The 17,109-nt window shown below is 46.4% G+C and overlaps 5 protein-coding genes across 5 annotated transcripts; 3 read left to right on the plus strand and 2 right to left on the minus strand.

Annotated features, from left to right (window-relative positions):
- Positions 1-53: 53 nt before the first annotated feature.
- LOZ57_001766 (uncharacterized protein) lies at positions 54-2,961 on the plus strand (the record flags this gene model as incomplete). Its single annotated transcript, XM_049250849.1, has 6 exons — positions 54-357; positions 426-717; positions 775-1,294; positions 1,356-1,847; positions 1,901-2,161; positions 2,218-2,961. 6 exons carry the CDS (start codon positions 54-56, stop codon positions 2,959-2,961), a joined length of 2,613 nt encoding a protein of 870 aa, XP_049110433.1.
- A 387-nt stretch (positions 2,962-3,348) lies between these two features.
- On the minus strand, positions 3,349-4,554 carry LOZ57_001767 (uncharacterized protein; the record flags this gene model as incomplete). Its single annotated transcript, XM_049250850.1, has 3 exons — positions 3,349-4,008; positions 4,070-4,382; positions 4,439-4,554. 3 exons carry the CDS (start codon positions 4,552-4,554, stop codon positions 3,349-3,351), a joined length of 1,089 nt encoding a protein of 362 aa, XP_049110434.1.
- Positions 4,555-5,000: 446 nt separating this feature from the next.
- On the plus strand, positions 5,001-6,531 carry LOZ57_001768 (uncharacterized protein; the record flags this gene model as incomplete). Its single annotated transcript, XM_049250851.1, has 7 exons — positions 5,001-5,144; positions 5,228-5,372; positions 5,430-5,492; positions 5,564-5,665; positions 5,720-5,866; positions 5,928-6,267; positions 6,330-6,531. The coding sequence occupies 7 exons, from the start codon at positions 5,001-5,003 to the stop codon at positions 6,529-6,531; spliced, it is 1,143 nt and encodes a 380-aa protein (XP_049110435.1).
- A 208-nt stretch (positions 6,532-6,739) lies between these two features.
- On the minus strand, positions 6,740-13,115 carry dna2 (DNA replication endonuclease-helicase Dna2; the record flags this gene model as incomplete). The annotated part of the gene is made up of 6 exons (XM_049250852.1): positions 6,740-9,291; positions 9,343-9,604; positions 9,657-10,151; positions 10,207-10,302; positions 10,369-11,946; positions 12,360-13,115. 6 exons carry the CDS (start codon positions 13,113-13,115, stop codon positions 6,740-6,742), a joined length of 5,739 nt encoding a protein of 1,912 aa, XP_049110436.1.
- A 781-nt stretch (positions 13,116-13,896) lies between these two features.
- LOZ57_001770 (uncharacterized protein) lies at positions 13,897-15,055 on the plus strand (the record flags this gene model as incomplete). Its single annotated transcript, XM_049250853.1, has 5 exons — positions 13,897-13,968; positions 14,035-14,045; positions 14,119-14,148; positions 14,199-14,282; positions 14,344-15,055. The coding sequence occupies 5 exons, from the start codon at positions 13,897-13,899 to the stop codon at positions 15,053-15,055; spliced, it is 909 nt and encodes a 302-aa protein (XP_049110437.1).
- Between the last annotated feature and the right edge of the window lie 2,054 nt (positions 15,056-17,109).

Raw genomic sequence — 17,109 nt, forward strand, 5'->3', positions numbered from 1 at the left:
TAAGAGGCCCAGTTGTCTCGCACACCTCTTGTTCCAGCAACGAGTGGGCCAGTATGAGCGCCGTGAATACCTCCGAACCAGTGGTAGTTTCTGATGCAGCGCTTGACGGAAATGTTGGGGAGCCAAGAAGTGATGCCCCGGGCGAAGTGCAAATAGGTGAAGATGCTGCCCCGGGATATGTTCCGCGCCCCAAACGAGTGGCTTGTACGGTGTGCAGAAGGCGGAAATTGCGATGCGATGGAGTGAAGCCCAATTGCGGGAACTGTACACGGCTAGGCCATGCATGTGCATATAACGAAGTGAGAAAGAAGAGTGGCCCTAAAAGAGGCTACGTCAAACAATTAGAGGCCCGATTAGGTGCGTTTCTTGGGATACTCTACAGGACAATATCCAGTCTTCAGATCTCTGCTAACCCAGGCTTCTAGCACAAGTTGAGACTTTACTTAAAGTACAAGATGCAGGGGAAACCCCACAAGGACCTCTCGGGAGTTCCGACACACGTTTCCAAACATCACAAAACGGCTCTATGGAGAGCATAGATTATGCCCCGGCTCCTGATTCGGAATCTTCCTTGCCCCTCTATTCTTATGTTGACCTGCCATCAAACCCTGTGGATATACCTGCAACAAATCTTGGAATTGGCGAAGACGTCCCCTGGGAAATGATAGGCTTGGGCTTAGAGGAGGCTCTCCCTACCCAAGATGCCATCGATGATTTGTATGTGCCCCGTCCATAGTTGTCTACGTGACGTACTCTAACTGATGAATTCATCAGAAACAACATCTATTTCCAAAAAATTCACCCTTCCTCTCCTATGATTCATAAGCCACGATACTATGCCGCCATGAATCTTTCTCCTGCGATGAGACCACCGATTTGTCTTCGATATATGATGTGGGCGCATGCAGCTGCAGTTACTGATCGATACCAATCACTTCACCCACATTTCTATCAGCGTGCCCGAAAGTACGCAGAGATGGATGAGATGAAAGGTCTTGGTGAATCTCTGATTACTGTTGCACATGCGCAATGTTGGGTATTGATCACTTCCTACGAGTTTAAAATGATGTATTTCCCTCGGGCGTGGATGAGTGCGGGTAGAGCTACTAGATTATCTCTTATGATGGGATTACATCGACAGGATGGACTGGGTTTAGACGTCAAGCAATGTATACCACCAGCCCGCGATTGGACCGAACGAGAAGAAAGGAGGCGAACGTTTTGGGTTGCTTTTTGCCAAGATCGATATGCCTCGGTAGGAACTGGCTGGCCAATGATGGTGGATGAAAGAGATGTAAGTGGACTGAAGGAAATATCGCTAGATGGTACATTTGTCCTAATCTTTTATCGGCCAGATTTTAACCTATCTCCCTGCCTCTGACGAAGCATTTCTCAGTTGTAGAGCACAGAAGAGCATGTCGCTATCTGACGCCCTGGCTGGCCAGGGTGCTTCTACGCTCTCGTCTTTTGCTTCCGTTGTGATTCTCACTTGTCATCTCGGTAGGAACCTTCACCATCTCCATCGTCCCTCCGCCAATGATAAGGACCATGATCTGAATGGAGAATTTTGGAAACGCCATCGCGCCCTTGACAATATTTTACTAAACACATCACTATCCCTTCCTAACCACTTACGTCTACCCGAGGGGGTTAACGACCCTACCGTTGTATTCTGCAATATGTGTATCCATACATCTACGATTTGCCTCCACCAAGCCGCGATTTTCAAAGCAGAAAAGAATCATATGCCCAATCAAATTGCTGCAGAAAGTAAACGTCGCTGTATAATTGCGGCTGACCAGATTACTAACATCATGAAGATGATAAGCCATCTTGACTTAACGGTGGTAAGCTATTCATATCGAGAACTATAGGTAACGGAGCTAATCTAGTTGGGCAGATGAACCCGTTTCTCTCATTTTGTTTATACGTAGCCGCACGTGTTTTTGTTCAATATCTAAGATCACGATCTGAGGATCTCACTGTTCGCTCGTCACTTCAATTTTTAATATCCGCTATGAATGCGTTGAAAAGCAAAAACCCACTAAGTCAATCATTCTTGGTTCAACTAGAGTTCGACCTTGAAAATTCCAACTTGGAGACTCCTAGTGTCGTCTGCTCTAGTTTGCCGTGCACTTTGCAGCAGCCAGACCCTGAATTGGTATGTTGGAAGCCTACTTTATCCTTAGATCTCTGCAAATACTAATTAAATCGAAGACGGACGTAGCAAAACCTGATAATTCAACTCTTTCAGACCAAAATGCCACAGGAACACGAAAAACATCCAGTGTTGAGCAGGATGGCGAAGTACAGTATGCCAAAGGCATATTTTCGTCAAATATTTCTCTTCCAAGCCGTCAGAAGCCCAATAACAAAGAAAAACCGCACTCGACTCCTCACTCAACGTACTATCGTGTACCAAACAGTTCGGGGGATACAACGGAAGCTTCCTTTTCGGCTTTATTAGACGAACAAAGGCGTGCACTTGCCATGGATATAGACATGGCAACGGACATTAGTACCACAAGTGACCGCCAGCAATCCAATTCCGACCATTCAACACCCAATACCCACCAGTCATCATCAAACATATCCCTATCGCCCCATACCATCGACTATGGTCCTTCGTCCCCAAAACAACAACATAAGTCTTCTCAAACCAAATCCCAACCTCATATACCCGTAACGTCTCCTGATTTCGATACCGGCGCTATCGCACCCGACCTAACATTTAATCCATTTAACGTACAATCTACAGTAGGTAACCCCTTTGGATTTACTGCGTCTTGGAACTACAGCAATCAGAACCGCACACAACCGGAAGAGGGAGGAAATCCACTCCCAGCTTCCACAAATATTACATCTGCCAGCCTAGGCGCAGATCTTATGTTCTTTGAAGACCTTAGTTGGATGCAGAATGCAACGGGCAACATTATTGATTGGAATAACTGGCAGCACTAATATTTATATCCTTCGGAACTTGATGAGGATCTGGCGTTTATTTACTTGCTGCACCAAAAAGGGGGAGGGTCTTTTCTTTCGGAGTACATGAGTATCTGACAGGCTCATCAACTATATTATTATGATTTCCTTTACTTTTTTTATTTGTTAGTTGGAATTTTTTTACGGAGTATTTTGGCAATATCCACACTTTGATGACCCCGTTCCTCTTCGATACTCCAGCTGAATCATGCTTTACAATAAATATATCGTGATTTTTAATAATGCTTTTAATGTTACATATGGAAAGTCCCTTTTGGTATTGAATAATGAATATACTATTCAAATAATATTTTATAACGCTTAAAGCGGAAAGGTGCAAATTGTTAACATTCTCGGCATTTTTCATCATACGGCGCTCCCAGAGGCACCCACTATCCGTAAACCATTACTACCCACTCCCATTAATTCCGCATATACGGAATATGCAAGTAAGTATCTAGATGGATGCCATGCCACGGCAGGCACAACATGCGCCCCGTCTGTAGGAATCGTAAATACACTATCTCCTGTCTCCGCGTGGAAGATCTCCAGCCCTACACCCGCACAGTCAACCTCTTCACACGCACCAACTATAAACCGGCCATCCCAACTCCAGCTAATACCACGAACACCACCGCCACCTGTACTAGTAACAGTGCGTTTACAAATCCAGTCAGTTGTATCCCAGAGTGATATAAGGGAGTCACCGCCGCCAACTGCGAGGTAACGGGCCGTGGGGGAGAGAGATACGCAGAGGCAGGCGGCGGTGTGCGCGTTAAGGGTGTGTAGTGGGGTGAAAGAGGGGTAAGAAACGATTTGGACGGTGCCATCGCCGGTAGTAAGGAATATATCTGCATTTGGGCACTGCGAATGTGAGAAAGTGGTACCGTTTGTTTGAACACTTTGTTTGTGAGATGTAAGGAGGTTGTATGCGGTTGCTGGTGTGGTCGACTTGGGGGTTTCTGTGGGGGGTTTTATTGTAGGTGAGGAGAGGGAGTCTATAGAAATGGGAACGAGGGTATCGTCCTGGATAAATTTTATAGATTAGGCTTCAACCTGTGTATTTATTTAGAGAAGGTGGAAATACCATTCTTCCAGCTAAGAGTACGGTGCCATCTGCGGACCAAGAGAGAGTGAATGCTTCTCCACCGATATCAAGTCGGCTGACGCAGCTTTTGGATCGGACATCCCAGAAACGGACAGTCCCGTCGGTCGAACAACTTGCTAGCTCAGATTCTTTGACCGGGTTAAAAGCAACCTGTTCGATCCCGGAAGCATGGCCGCGTAGCTCAGTCGAGTTTCGCACATCGGGCCGCTCTGGGTTCCAAATTCGAAGTGTACGGTCCGCCGCGCCAGTCGCAATCAGGAGGCCAGTTGGATTCCATGCTAGCGTACGAATGCTGGGTAATAAGAGTCAGAACTAAGAGTCGCTAAAAACCCTCCGAGTTGCAGGTACCTGTGGGAGCCAGGCCCGCGAGCATTTGGATCCGTATAGGTTTGGGTCCTCAGCCTGCCGAATGCGTAGCTAAAGCGGTCTTTGTGGATCATCTGTGTTGGGGGAGGAGGTGGCATGTTGGGCGCCTGCTAGACCACTGGTCTCAAATCTTAATTTCCTGTCACCGCGTTGCCATGATTGTCGAGATGGCGATAAACCTCCGTCTGTTTATCTCGTGCCCTTGTCTGATAGCTTCACGGAGAGAGAGCGGGTGGACCGGCGAATAGAAAATCCGGACATTAGTCATCGGGATCGGAATAGCACCCTTCCTCCGCTCATGGCCCTCGCGGCATGGCATCCGACTTCAGTCCTGGCGTATAAGAATATTCGTTGAGCTCAGTGCTCGCCCTGTGGGATCTGTGGAAGAATCTTACATTAAGAACAACTAATTGGAATATTTTATTCACGCACGAAATGCTGGAGTGATAAACTAGCTTTCCAGCTCAGCTTCTCCCAGGCATTTCGATATCCGTGAGCTTCATAGTAAGGTAGGATAGTCGCAGAATCCGCGCTGTAGAGAAAAATGTTCGACATCGAAGATCCCACGCTGAACAAAGAAAAATGCCGTACTACAATCGGCCAGTTTCCCCGTTCCATTGATCCACGACAGCCGCCAACCAAAAAAATACCATTATCAGCGATATCAGGGCATCCCTTTACGCATTCGGTGTGTACTTATATGCCCCATCTATCTTTATATCATGACTTTCTCATGTGAATATGTAGCCTTTGGTCCTAACTAGCCTATAGATAGAGCTTCTTCTCCCAGATGAGCTTTTTCAGACTACCTGGGATGCAATTTCGGCTAAGATTAACCCCTGTGAATATGCGAAGGTGTTCATGTCTCTGTTAGATGTTATTGAAGGTGAATTCTTTAATAAATATATTAAGATTGGTAAGTTTTCTCTACGAGCATATACTTTGCATTCCTGACGTGTGGTTGATGTGGTAGGTAATATCTTGATGATTTCAGAGGGAAGACACGGCGTGGATAATGTATATTCGCTTAAGGACGGTATGATTTCCCGTTACATTTACTCATTTTCTACTCTTTCGTACATGTTTGGGCTAACCTTCCGATGTCAGGTCTTCTTTCGTTAGAGCTAGATAAAAACTCCTACGAACGCGCAGGTCTTGTAGGTAAACCAATCCAAAGTGGAGGTAAAAAACATGTGGTCACCAGATACGGTATGTGTATGTCTTCTATATCATCTATTCAGCTGACGTGGCTGAATGATTTAGTTGTTGAAATAAATCTTCGCCTCCCTTCAATGCTCCACGGCAAAAAAGGGTTTGATCGCATTGTATGGGCATTTAAAAACGTTTTAAACTCATCTGTTGCATGGCTATTTTGTGACTTATCGTCAACATCCAGCATCTTAGGCGAGGGTCAGAATCATCACCATTCCCTTGGTACCGTATTGACCCTTTTACTAATGCTTAGAAACAGATGCACCTATTAAGAAGCATCAGCCCCAGATATTCCCTTGCACGTCTACGACGTCATCTTTCCGTGATATCCTAGTACCCCCGCTTACCCCTTCAACGTTCGTTACAGACGAAGGTAGGGCGACATCGGCGTTTATTGAGACATGTCATGAGATTCAAGAGTGGCTTGCTCTCGCTTTTTTGGACTCCCCACGTATCCATGCCAATGACACGATTGATCAGTATTTAAGTCGATACTCGGTCCCGGACCAAGAGAACTGCACACAAACTAATTTAGTGAAAATCTCCTGGAAAGGATTAATCCCCAGTCCATGGATTATACAATTATTCATTGCTACTTTGTACGTCTAATGGCCTTCTAAAAAGCACTGGCTGATAATTCTAACTAATATGACTGTTCAAGACATAGCACCACTAAATCTGATTCTTGGTTTGCCTTCAATTCATGTGCTTTGGGTAAAAAAGCGATTGAAGGCAAGGATGGGTATATGATACTAGGGTTTCCTCAAACAAAACTCACCTCCGCGAATGAAGAAAATCAAGCTTCAAAGCCAAGTTTTGTCTTTTGGGAGTATACTGGTAGCCCATGGTCAGCCAGTTCGTGATGTAGAGGTCTGGTAACAGGCGCTTTTGTGCATTATATATAAAGGAGAATTGCACTTGAACATATATTTTGTATTGCACGGAATGCTCCCTAACCCTTGATCACTAACAGACATGAATTTCCAATAAAATAGGCATGGTGGACATTGGATTCTATGTCCAAAAATACCATGATAAACCACGATGCCAATGCTAAGAAGCCAAGAATGTTCATAAACCAAAAAATACCGATTCATCATCGAACATGTCATTATAAACATCCCTCATCACAGGTTTCTTTTCAATCATGCTAGCTGCATGTGCCATTTTCCCTCCTACCTTTTCTGGTTTCCTGGTAAGGCTGGCAAATATATTTCCTCTGCTCTTTACCGGGCTGAGCGCCGTTCGAGGCCTCTGCTTCACTATCCCCTTTTTCATGGGACTGGATTTCTTCGGACTGACCGAAAGCTTCCGCGATTTTTGTGGACTGGCTTGCGTGAACGCTTGCTCTTCGAAAATATGGCTCTCTACCGCCGTCAGTGGTAAATTATAGCACCACCCCCGCCCATCCATAAGCTCAACAAATTTTCGTAGTAACTCACTTCCTTCACAAAGCGTAGTCTTACTACCCACAATTAGTAACTTCGTTCTAGCGCGAGTAAATGCAACATTAACTCGGTGCCAGTCTCGCAAAAGGTCACCAACGTTATTGTCAGCGTTGCTTCTGACGCAGCTCATAATAATTATTTCTTTATCACGACCTTGGAACCGATCAGCTGTGTGCATCTCCAGGTCCGGAAGACGGTGGCGCAATTTTTGTCTGAGAAGTGCGAGCTGGCTTCGATAAAGTGTCACTACACCGATATCTTGCGGAGAAATTCCAGTGGAAATAAGCGCTTCGACAAGTTGCGTACACAGAGTAGCTTCAACAGGGTTCACGATACGGGCCCCGTTGGAAGATTCCGTTGCTGCTGGCTTTAAAAAATCCGTATTAACAAGGCGGGCTTTCGCGCCTGGCTCGAGAAGATCACGAAGCCAGCAACGCCCATGACTTCGTCCCAAACAAGGTGATTGGGTAGGCGACACGGTTAGCGGTCTCATATGGTGCTGCTTCAGCGCATCTATGTCGGGGACCTTTAATGAACGAGATGCTACTTCCGGCGTACCGCATTTAAGGTGGCCAGAGTAAATGAGAGTGTTAGAGAGAAGCATTATGTCTTCACACATCCGATATTGATGTTCAAGGTTAACCACCGATTCAGGATGGACATCACAGAGCAGTTTAAACAGACTAATATCCAAACCACCTTCCCGTGCCTCCTTGTTCTGAACGAGAGGTGGTAACTGATAATGATCGCCAACAAGGATAAATGTCTTTGCCATCCGAATTGGACCAAGGCAGACTGGAAGCGTGATCTGTGAAGCTTCATCGACAATGCAGTAGTCAAATGCGCGACTGTTGAAAATAGGGTGGTTGATACCTAAACATGTCGTTGCAACCACTTGTGAATTTTCATACGAGTTCTTTAGATCATCAATAGAGAGCTGTGGTAATCCGGCTAACTTCGCAAATTTTTGGACTTCGGGGTGGATTTTTGCTGGGACCCCAAGTCTTAAAACCCGAAAGCTATCGTTGCGAATTTTGAGAAGAATATTATCTACCGCCGTATGTGTGTATGAAGTTAGCAAGACACTTTTACCTTGAGACACAATGGCTCGAATGATCTGGGCGATGGTAGTTGTCTTCCCAGTTCCAGGCATCCCAAGAACTAGAGCATAGTCATTCGCACTCATGACTTTTTCAATTGCCTTTTTCTGATCAACATTCAGTGTTGCTTGTTCTAAGGTAGGGAGATTCGGTATGGATGACAGTGGCTGAAATGATGGATTTGCGCCGTCAATAATCAAGTCTCTCAGCTCCCGTGAGCGGAAAAGCATTTTGTCCATCATACAGACCAGATTGTTTCGAACCGTGGCCATTCCGTTGCTGAACTCATCCTTATCAACCCGATAAAGCGTAGCTTCCTCCTCGTCTATCGCTTCGGGTCCAAAGCCTCCAACTTCCATAATTCCGACATACGATTGATTCTGAATGGCATCAAAGCCCGCAGTTTTCGTTCGAGCATTATGTAGCTTTCGATCCACAGAGACTGTAAGTTTTCTCGAGCTCAATTGCACCACGTAACCATTGGCTAGAGCAAAATGGCCTTTCTCATCTGATACAACAATTGGCTCTCCAACATTAATCTGCGAGTCAGTAAATGAATAGCCTGGAGACCCTTTATGCTTCACAAAGGTGTATTGGAATCGATTGATTTTCGGCCCATCAGTGTCTTCGAAGGCTGAGCCGGGCTCTATAACAACTTTGCTAAAGCAGCGACCGACGGCCTCGCGTTCTGGGCTTAGCATCGTCCATAGCTCTTTGCGAAATTTTGTCATATCACCTTCTTCTTGAGTTAAGAGCAAGTCCCATTTCTTAAAAAATGACTGGTGGGACGGAGTAAGATGGCCAACGAGCTCAGAGAAATCCTTCCCCACACCACTAGTATTCTCATCGCCATTTTCAACAAGCTTGTGATATACAAAACAAGAAGGCTTTGCGTAGCAGTTTTTACACAGCCATGATTTTTTTGCCATGGGAGGAAGTTCAAGCCGTTTTTGAATATATACAGCCAACCTATTCCGTTGCTGTATCATTTCGCGAATTTGAGGTAGCGGAGCTCGAACACGAAGTGTTTTCGAAGCTTCAAGGTAGTACAATACGCCAAAGCTTACATCGATGTCTGTATCCAGATGTCAGTACATGGATAACCACAATGCGCCAAAAAACATACCATAACGATCCGACAGCAGTAGAGTATAGAGAGCAGTTTGCGCTCTATGTGCCTCGTTGGTATTGTTTCGTCCAGTTTTGAGTTCCAGCGGGACTGTAAGGGTCTTCTGTTCTGTTCCTTCCTGGAGCACGGCTTGAACAGTAGCATCAATATTCCCCTTCAAGCCGTACATAGGCGACCAAACATGCTCCTCAACCTCAAGAAGTTTATTGATGCAGAGCTGAGATTTGGTGCCAGCAATATCTTCAATAAGAGATTTGGCCTATACAGTGATTAGAAAGAGGTAAACCAAATAACACGATTGAATTGCATACATTTGGTTGGTAGTGGAGAAATGTTTCCGCCCAGGCCTTCAGAGCAGGTATCTTGGGCAGCAAATGAGCCACGGCTTCCTCTGGTTCCACGCGAATCTGGTAGAGACTTTCCAAATATTTATTAATAACCCGAGAAATGAGATCATTAAGCCAAGTTTCACTCCAATTGTTTGCCTTCATTGCCTCTTGGAAAATCTCGTGAAGAATATGGCCGTAGACTTGTGGACCCGAGGCTTCACTAGTTGCCTTGATACGGTCTTGGAGTACTGCTCTCCGTTGACACGAGAAAGAATCCGCAACAACAGTGGCTGATATAAGGGTATCTGGGTGGATGATGATCAAATTATTGTCATTATCGACGATACATTGGCCGCTGGAGTCAAAGTCTCCAATAAGATGAACATAAATGTCCTTTTCAAAAGATGTATCAAACCAGGACTCTCGTAAAATGATCGCCCCGTTCTTTCTTGACCTTTCTTCCTGTACGAACAGTACCTACCTCGAGATTAGCAAGCGTCGTGGATTCAGGATAGACTGTCGAACAGGGTACCTTTTCTAGCTTTGGTCCCCTATTGGCTTCAGTGTATGTATTCTCAGCGTGATCAAGAACCAGACACCGTTTAAAATTATGAGAATACTTAGTATGCTTTGAAAAACATTTAGTACAGGATCTAAATTAATCAATCATTTATGGATACACGGGAAGACAAACTTGGCTAGAAGTAGCATTGACTCCAGTGTTCACCCGCATTGCCTCTTCAATGGCCTCAAATTCGATATCATCATCGAACTCGTCATCAGTGGAATAAGTAGTAGACTCATTCAATTTTACATCCTCATTCGGTATTTCATCTTTAACATTGCCCATTGTTTCATGCAGTTCAGAAATTTCTATAATATTTTCGGTGGCCTTTGTCTGTCCGTTAGACAGGTCATTTTCATCGTATTGGGCCATAATTTCTTCAATACCATCATCTAAGTCATCAAAGTCATCGTCAAAGCTTCCCAATTCCGGAAGAGAGATATCCTTAGGGTCGGGAGGTAGAGGTTCTACCGGTCTGAGTGTCGGTATGTTATTCAGCATTTCTTTCTCAAGCTCTGGCGATGGTGCGCGAGGAGAAAAAAGTTTCTTGGGAGAGTTGACTGTGAATGCAAGAAAGTCACGGTCTAGATCATCATCACCAAATTCCGATGACCCACACTTTTCCTGGTCGTCAATAGCATCATTCACCAGTGAAATATCATGGCGTGAGTCGGCGATACATTTAGAAGGCGTGACTGGCTGGTTTTGAAGTAGTGTTTCGGTTGCAATTGGATGGCCGATATTATCCAAAGTATCAGACCGGTCAGGCATCGGAGAGGAGCTAGAGGGGGCATCGGGGTCATCTCTTGGGTATTTAAGTAGGGTCTCCTGGATCTTTCCTACCAGAAGACCAATCTTTGAGGACTTCGGCCGGTCTGGCGCTAATAACGATGACCGTGATCCTTCAAAGCCATCGCAGATGCTGTCTTTGCGCTGTTGATCCAAGTCTACTTTCCTTCGTTTGCAATTGGACGTTGGCCAATACATATTACAGCTATTAGCTCGTCGCAGTCCTGACCCATCTTTACTGGTACGTATCCGTGGTGCGGGTGATTGGGCAGAAGACGCAAGGTGCGAAAAATGGAACTTTGGGGGTTCTCCACCAGGCAGTTCACCATGTTTACCGACATATTTATTCCATAAATCAGCAGCTATATCTTGCTGAGGTGTTTTCAGGATCGATTGGATGCAACTTAAATCTGCTGGAATGGCATTTCCTGACGGAGATCCAGCAGGCGAGGAGCTGTGGTGGCGCTTTTTACCACGCCTGGTGGACAAACGCGACTTATTTTTGGTCGAAGACGTTCGGTGGTCCCAGTACACATGATCATCGGGAGTAGTGGTGGCCCCAGGTGCTTTATTCAAGGCATCCTCTGTATTGCTAATCAGGTCGGAAAACGGGATTCGATGAGCGGGTGTCTGCGGGCAAGTGAATTCAGGTTTGGTCTCTCGTATCTCGGGGTCAGAATTTTCCTTGTCATCACATTCTTTAGCCAGCTTCACCGCGGGTGGGGGATCATTCTCTAGTTCAGAAGCACCATTCGACTCGCCGTCGCTTTTGGAAGACATGTGGGGCGCATCTGTATAGCGGAACGAATTCAGTTTGGATCGAGAGGCAGAAGAAATAGCAGGGTTGTGGATATCAACCATGACAGTCGCTTTCAATCTGGAGACATAGCTGTCAGGGACATAGTCGAGTTGCGAGGGCTGTGGGTTGTCACTGGCAAGTTTCGCTCAAGGTTTGGTTGGCTTCCAGCGCGTCATTGCGTCAACAAAGACGCGTCATCAGGTGACTTGGATGCTCGGCACTGCCGAGAACTTGAAAGCATTTAACAGTCCATACAAAGCATTGCCTTACACTCTCGTTCTATAAGGGGAAAATGCAGGGCACTCCAGTGCTGGTGAGGCTGGCTCATTCTAATAGGACGGAGAGGCCTAATTACATGACCAGACTTAGGGTCGCGTCGACCGCGAACGGTGGCCGGGCATGAAGTCGTTTGAACAGCATATGGAATTCGTCTCATTCGTTTCAAGAAGAACATATATTATTATTTCACAGCAGCATATATCTCCAATGCGTCATGTAGCTGCCCAAATAGACCCCCATGCCAGCTTTTCACCTCCTCCCATTCGCTCTCCGGTAGCGTCGCAGCCATCATCCGCAGCCACGCGCCGACGATCATGTCGGCATAGCAAGCCTTTGCTCCAAGTATAAATGGCCCGTTAGTGTCCTTTAAAAATACCTTAGCCAGCCCACCCAGCGTATTCCGGAACGACTCCATCGTCTTCTCTCGCTGCTCTCCAACCAACGCAAAGTCCTCCCAAGACGTTACGCCGGCGCGCCGGACGAATTCCGCCTTGCTGGCGTCGGCAGTAGCCGGGTCGAAAGGAAAGTGTTGAAGTGCCAGCTGTGTATGCGTGGTAAATGCTGCATCGACGTTCGCGTTGAACTTGGAGTATTCGGCGAATTCGCCATCGCGACACTCTGAGAGGGGCACCAGAATATCAAAATCGGGCTTGAAGACATAGTCGAGCGTGATAGGGGGGAGAAGATCGCCCGCGCCGGCGTTGGGATATGTCTGCTGAAGATAGACTGCGATATCGAAGGAGTCGCCAACCGTCGTATTGGCGGAGGGGTCCTCAATTATCGGCAAGGTAAAGAAGTCGGTGCCATCGGCGAATTTGCGACAGGCGGGTACGTTCAGACCCTTGCGCACTTTGGAAACGTCGGGCAACGCCACCCATGAGGTCGAATACGGTAGATCCTTGAAATTGAGCGCCAGCCGGGTTTTCCAGGGGTTTGGGGAGCAGCAGTTCTTCTCCACGGGCGCGCGCATGGAGATGTCGTAGAAGACAATGGGGTGGGCGGACGACATGGCGAATGGTGACAATGCGATCGCTTCTCTTAGATAGGTTGGATATTGGTTAGTTAGTTATGTTTTAGAGAAGAAAATAGCAGAGGCGAGAGAGATCCAAGCGGTTTATAACAGGCACTCAGCCAACACTCGGCTCGCGACGCGGGGCAAATCCAAGTACTAATTCTTGCTCATGTTGACTCAGCCACTGCTGGGGCGAATCTGGCGTGTTCGCGACGCTGTTTCCCCCGGTCCATGGATTCCCCATATTATTGTTAGGCAATAATAAACCTGTGTTTGCAAGCAAACGGAGACCTGTGTCCTGTGCGCATCCTGGCGGCGTTTGTTCAGATCGAAATAAATTGCGATTCCAGCAGCCAGGCAGGGCCCATCAACCCCAGAGACGCGTCCAAGCTCCCATCACAGCTGCAACGCCATGTTCCACAAGGATGCATGTATGGGCCATGGCATTATTGCCTTGCAGAAGCAGCCGCCCGTTGCGGTTCCATAGTTCTGTCTGTTGCCTGGCCTGGCCCGACCGAGCTTGCGGATTGACTCGCAGGCGGCGACGAAAAGTCTAAACGGCCGCCTTTGTTGCCGAAACACCGTCGCCGATCCCGCCATCTCCCACTACTGGCCACACGCGAATTCACCTCTCTTGTCCCTCTCTCTGCACGCTTGCTTGTCAATTGGGAACAGGGGCGCTCTCTTTTAGGATAGTTACCAGTCCTTGAAATCCTATCTACAGCCTGGATTTCCCCCTGTGAGATCCCATTCACTGCCTCGCGTGTGCCCCACAAACATGTCGCAAGAAAAGAAACCTTTGCCATTCGCATACCAGTTCGCCGCGGGTGCGGTTGCTGGTGTGTCTGAGGTATGTGTTTTTCGCATCGCCATTTGCATTTCCATTATACTAATCGGAAACTGTCAATTGTACTAGATTCTTGTAATGTGCGCATCATTCTACACTCCCCTTAATTACAGCGTGACGAAAGACTGTTTAGTGTGCTTACAATCAAGCTAGGTATCCTTTAGATGTTGTCAAAACAAGAGTGTAATTTCCTCCGTCCCAGCGTCTTATTTTCCGTTGCTAATTGGCAATAGACAACTGCAGCAGGGCAGTGGGACCGGGGCTGAAGCTTACAATGGAATGGTTGACTGTTTCCGGAAGATTGTGAAAAATGAAGGGTTTGTCATGCAGCCTGCTCTCATGCGCAGAACCCGATGCTAATACGCAATGTACACCTAGTTTTTCGCGTCTCTACCGCGGAATCACAGCGCCAATTCTCATGGAAGCTCCAAAACGTGCCACCAAATTCGCTGCTAATGATAGCTGGGGTGCTTTTTATCGGTCACTGTTTGGAATCGAAAAGACCAACCAACCTTTGGCAATCCTTACTGGCGCAACCGCCGGTGCCACTGAGTCCTTCGTCGTTGTCCCCTTTGAGCTTGTCAAGATCCGTCTGCAGGACCGCAACTCGGCCGGAAAATACAATGGCATGATTGATGTGGTTCAAAAGATTGTCAAGCAGGAAGGATTACTTGCACTTTACAACGGTCTCGAGTCGACTCTGTGGCGTCACATTCTCTGGAATGCTGGTTACTTCGGGTCAATCTTCCAAATTCGCGCCCAACTCCCCAAAGCTGAGCCTGGAAACAAGAGTCAACAAATGCGCAATGATATTATTGCGGGTACAGTTGGCGGAACTCTTGGTACAGTCGTAAACACCCCCATGGATGTGGTCAAATCGCGTATTCAGAACAGCCCCAAGATTGCGGGACAGACTCCAAAGTACAACTGGGCATGGCCAGCTTTGGGCACAGTTATGAAGGAAGAAGGCTTTGGTGCCCTGTATAAGGGTTTTACCCCCAAAGTGTTGAGATTGGGCCCTGGTGGTGGTATTTTGCTGGTCGTTTTCACCAGTGTCACCGATTTCTTCCGTAAGATGAGGGGGGAATAAATATCCATTATTCCAAAACTTACATTAGTCCCACCAAAAGGTGAATGGTCGACGGTGACTCTTAATTGACGTCAGCAACATTCCAAGGTCCTAGGACTCTTACTTATGCACCCATTCCGAAAGATCCACCACCAACTGACCTCTGTTTCCGCCTAAACCTCTCTCTCCAACAAACATACCCATAAGCCGATTAGACAAGGGGAGACGAGATTTTGTCTATCTTTTTTCGAGCGTTGGCTATAGAATAGACCCCATGTGCTCCTTTTCTTTCCTGTATCATACTTGATAGATTCCTTGTCTTCTCCCTGGATGGCAATAAATTTCGCTTATGAGACTGGTTATATAATATATGCCACATTTGAGAAATGGAAAAGCATATCGCTTGTAACGCCCCTATTATATGGGGTTCCCGTATGGCGATTTGCAGCCCTTGCAGAGTTCACGATTCTATGGAGGTTAAATAGACCCCAATAATACGTTCAGGCTAACTGTTTATTAAGCGTAACCAAGACCACACGACGCCCTTCTCTGGTCTGAATTTAACTGTTCAACGTGTTTTATATGGTAATTGACTCGAGCTGAATTCAGCTCAGAGTTCAAATTCTTTTGTACTCGCCAGTTTGCAAGGGATGTGAGTGGTTTTAAGACTGGTTTGATTCTCTTGCAATACCACTTTGACTGTACTCTCGGAGCCCTACCTTCTCAATCACTGCACTTTAGCAATGACCTTGATCACTTATCTGATATACCGCAAAACTGCGTTTTCTGGCTCCTCTGTCGAGTGAGATTCCACAGTTTCCTTTACGTGGATACATTCAAGTCCTGAAGATACCACCCCAACGGAAGGTGCACTTCCTTCCTTGATCCAAAGGCTTCTTATTCCCAAAATAATTTACCTTTCTTCTACGCTTTTTGCGCAAAGTCCTTGGACAAAAAGGAGATTACTCTCTTCCACAACACAATAGAGAAGTCCATCCGTCTGTTCAAGCTCTCAGCGGCTCCTTGACAGCACAATGTCTTTCAGAGTCCCGTCACCGTAACCCTGAGAAGAGGTAAGCCACTCGGATCTGATAAAAGAGTAAATTTTGACATCATCGACGCCTGTAACATTGTATTCTATTAAATTACAGATGATGTTATTTTTTACCAGCGACGAATTTAATATATACACTCACCGAAAAGTGATACAGAAGTTGAGGCGTTTAGTGAAAACCCGGCGACATTGGAAATGAGAAGATATTCAAGCGTAAATATGCTGACATTATCAATGCTTAGTATATTCGTCACTTTTTCATATCTTTAGCATAAAATATCACTAGATATTGAACCAAGTTGTGAAGAGGTTCTATTTTCGAGTGATTGCTATGGAGCTAGCCTCACATGATAAAAAAGAGCAGCAGCAATGGATTCAGAAATGGAATGTCCTACAGTGTAAGAATTCATGTTTATCCAGTGAGAAGAGAAACTAAGGGAGGACATCAGGCCGGGGTACAGTTGGATTACGTTCTGTCAGAAAACATCAGAAGACATACCGGCAAAGGACCAAACAGCCCGATGTTGCTGTCAGGCACACTGCTCTCTTGAAGCTAGCTTCGTTCACCTGATCCAGAAAAATCCGACATTCGTGAGTGCCCAGAGACACAGCGGCTGCACGGAGCCACAGGCGAAGGATCCAGCTGGGTGTGACATGTATTTCCATTTTTCATCAGCATGTGGGTGATGTGTTGTCGACGGAGAAGGATTCGATGTTTGGATGACAGGTATCATCGCCGAGAGTTGAAACTAAAGTAGGTTGGATATGTTTGAACTACCCTGAAGGTCGCCTCCACCTACCTATAAAGGACTGGCCCAGTGGCGACCTTGTTAGATGTCAGTTGTTGGGGGAGGGTGGTATCCTGGTTCCAGGTCACATCTACCCCATAGAGGCAGAACGGGCCATCGGCCCACACGCCCTAAGAAATTTGCGATGCTTTCGGGTGAGGACTTTTCCTAACATAACTTCTCAGTACGGAGTACTCTGTGCAAATTGTGGACATGAAAACCAAGAAAATAGC

This window comes from Ophidiomyces ophidiicola (assembly GCF_022830035.1).
Source record: "Ophidiomyces ophidiicola strain CBS 122913 chromosome Unknown scaffold_4, whole genome shotgun sequence".
NCBI lineage: Eukaryota > Fungi > Ascomycota > Eurotiomycetes > Onygenales > Onygenaceae > Ophidiomyces > Ophidiomyces ophidiicola.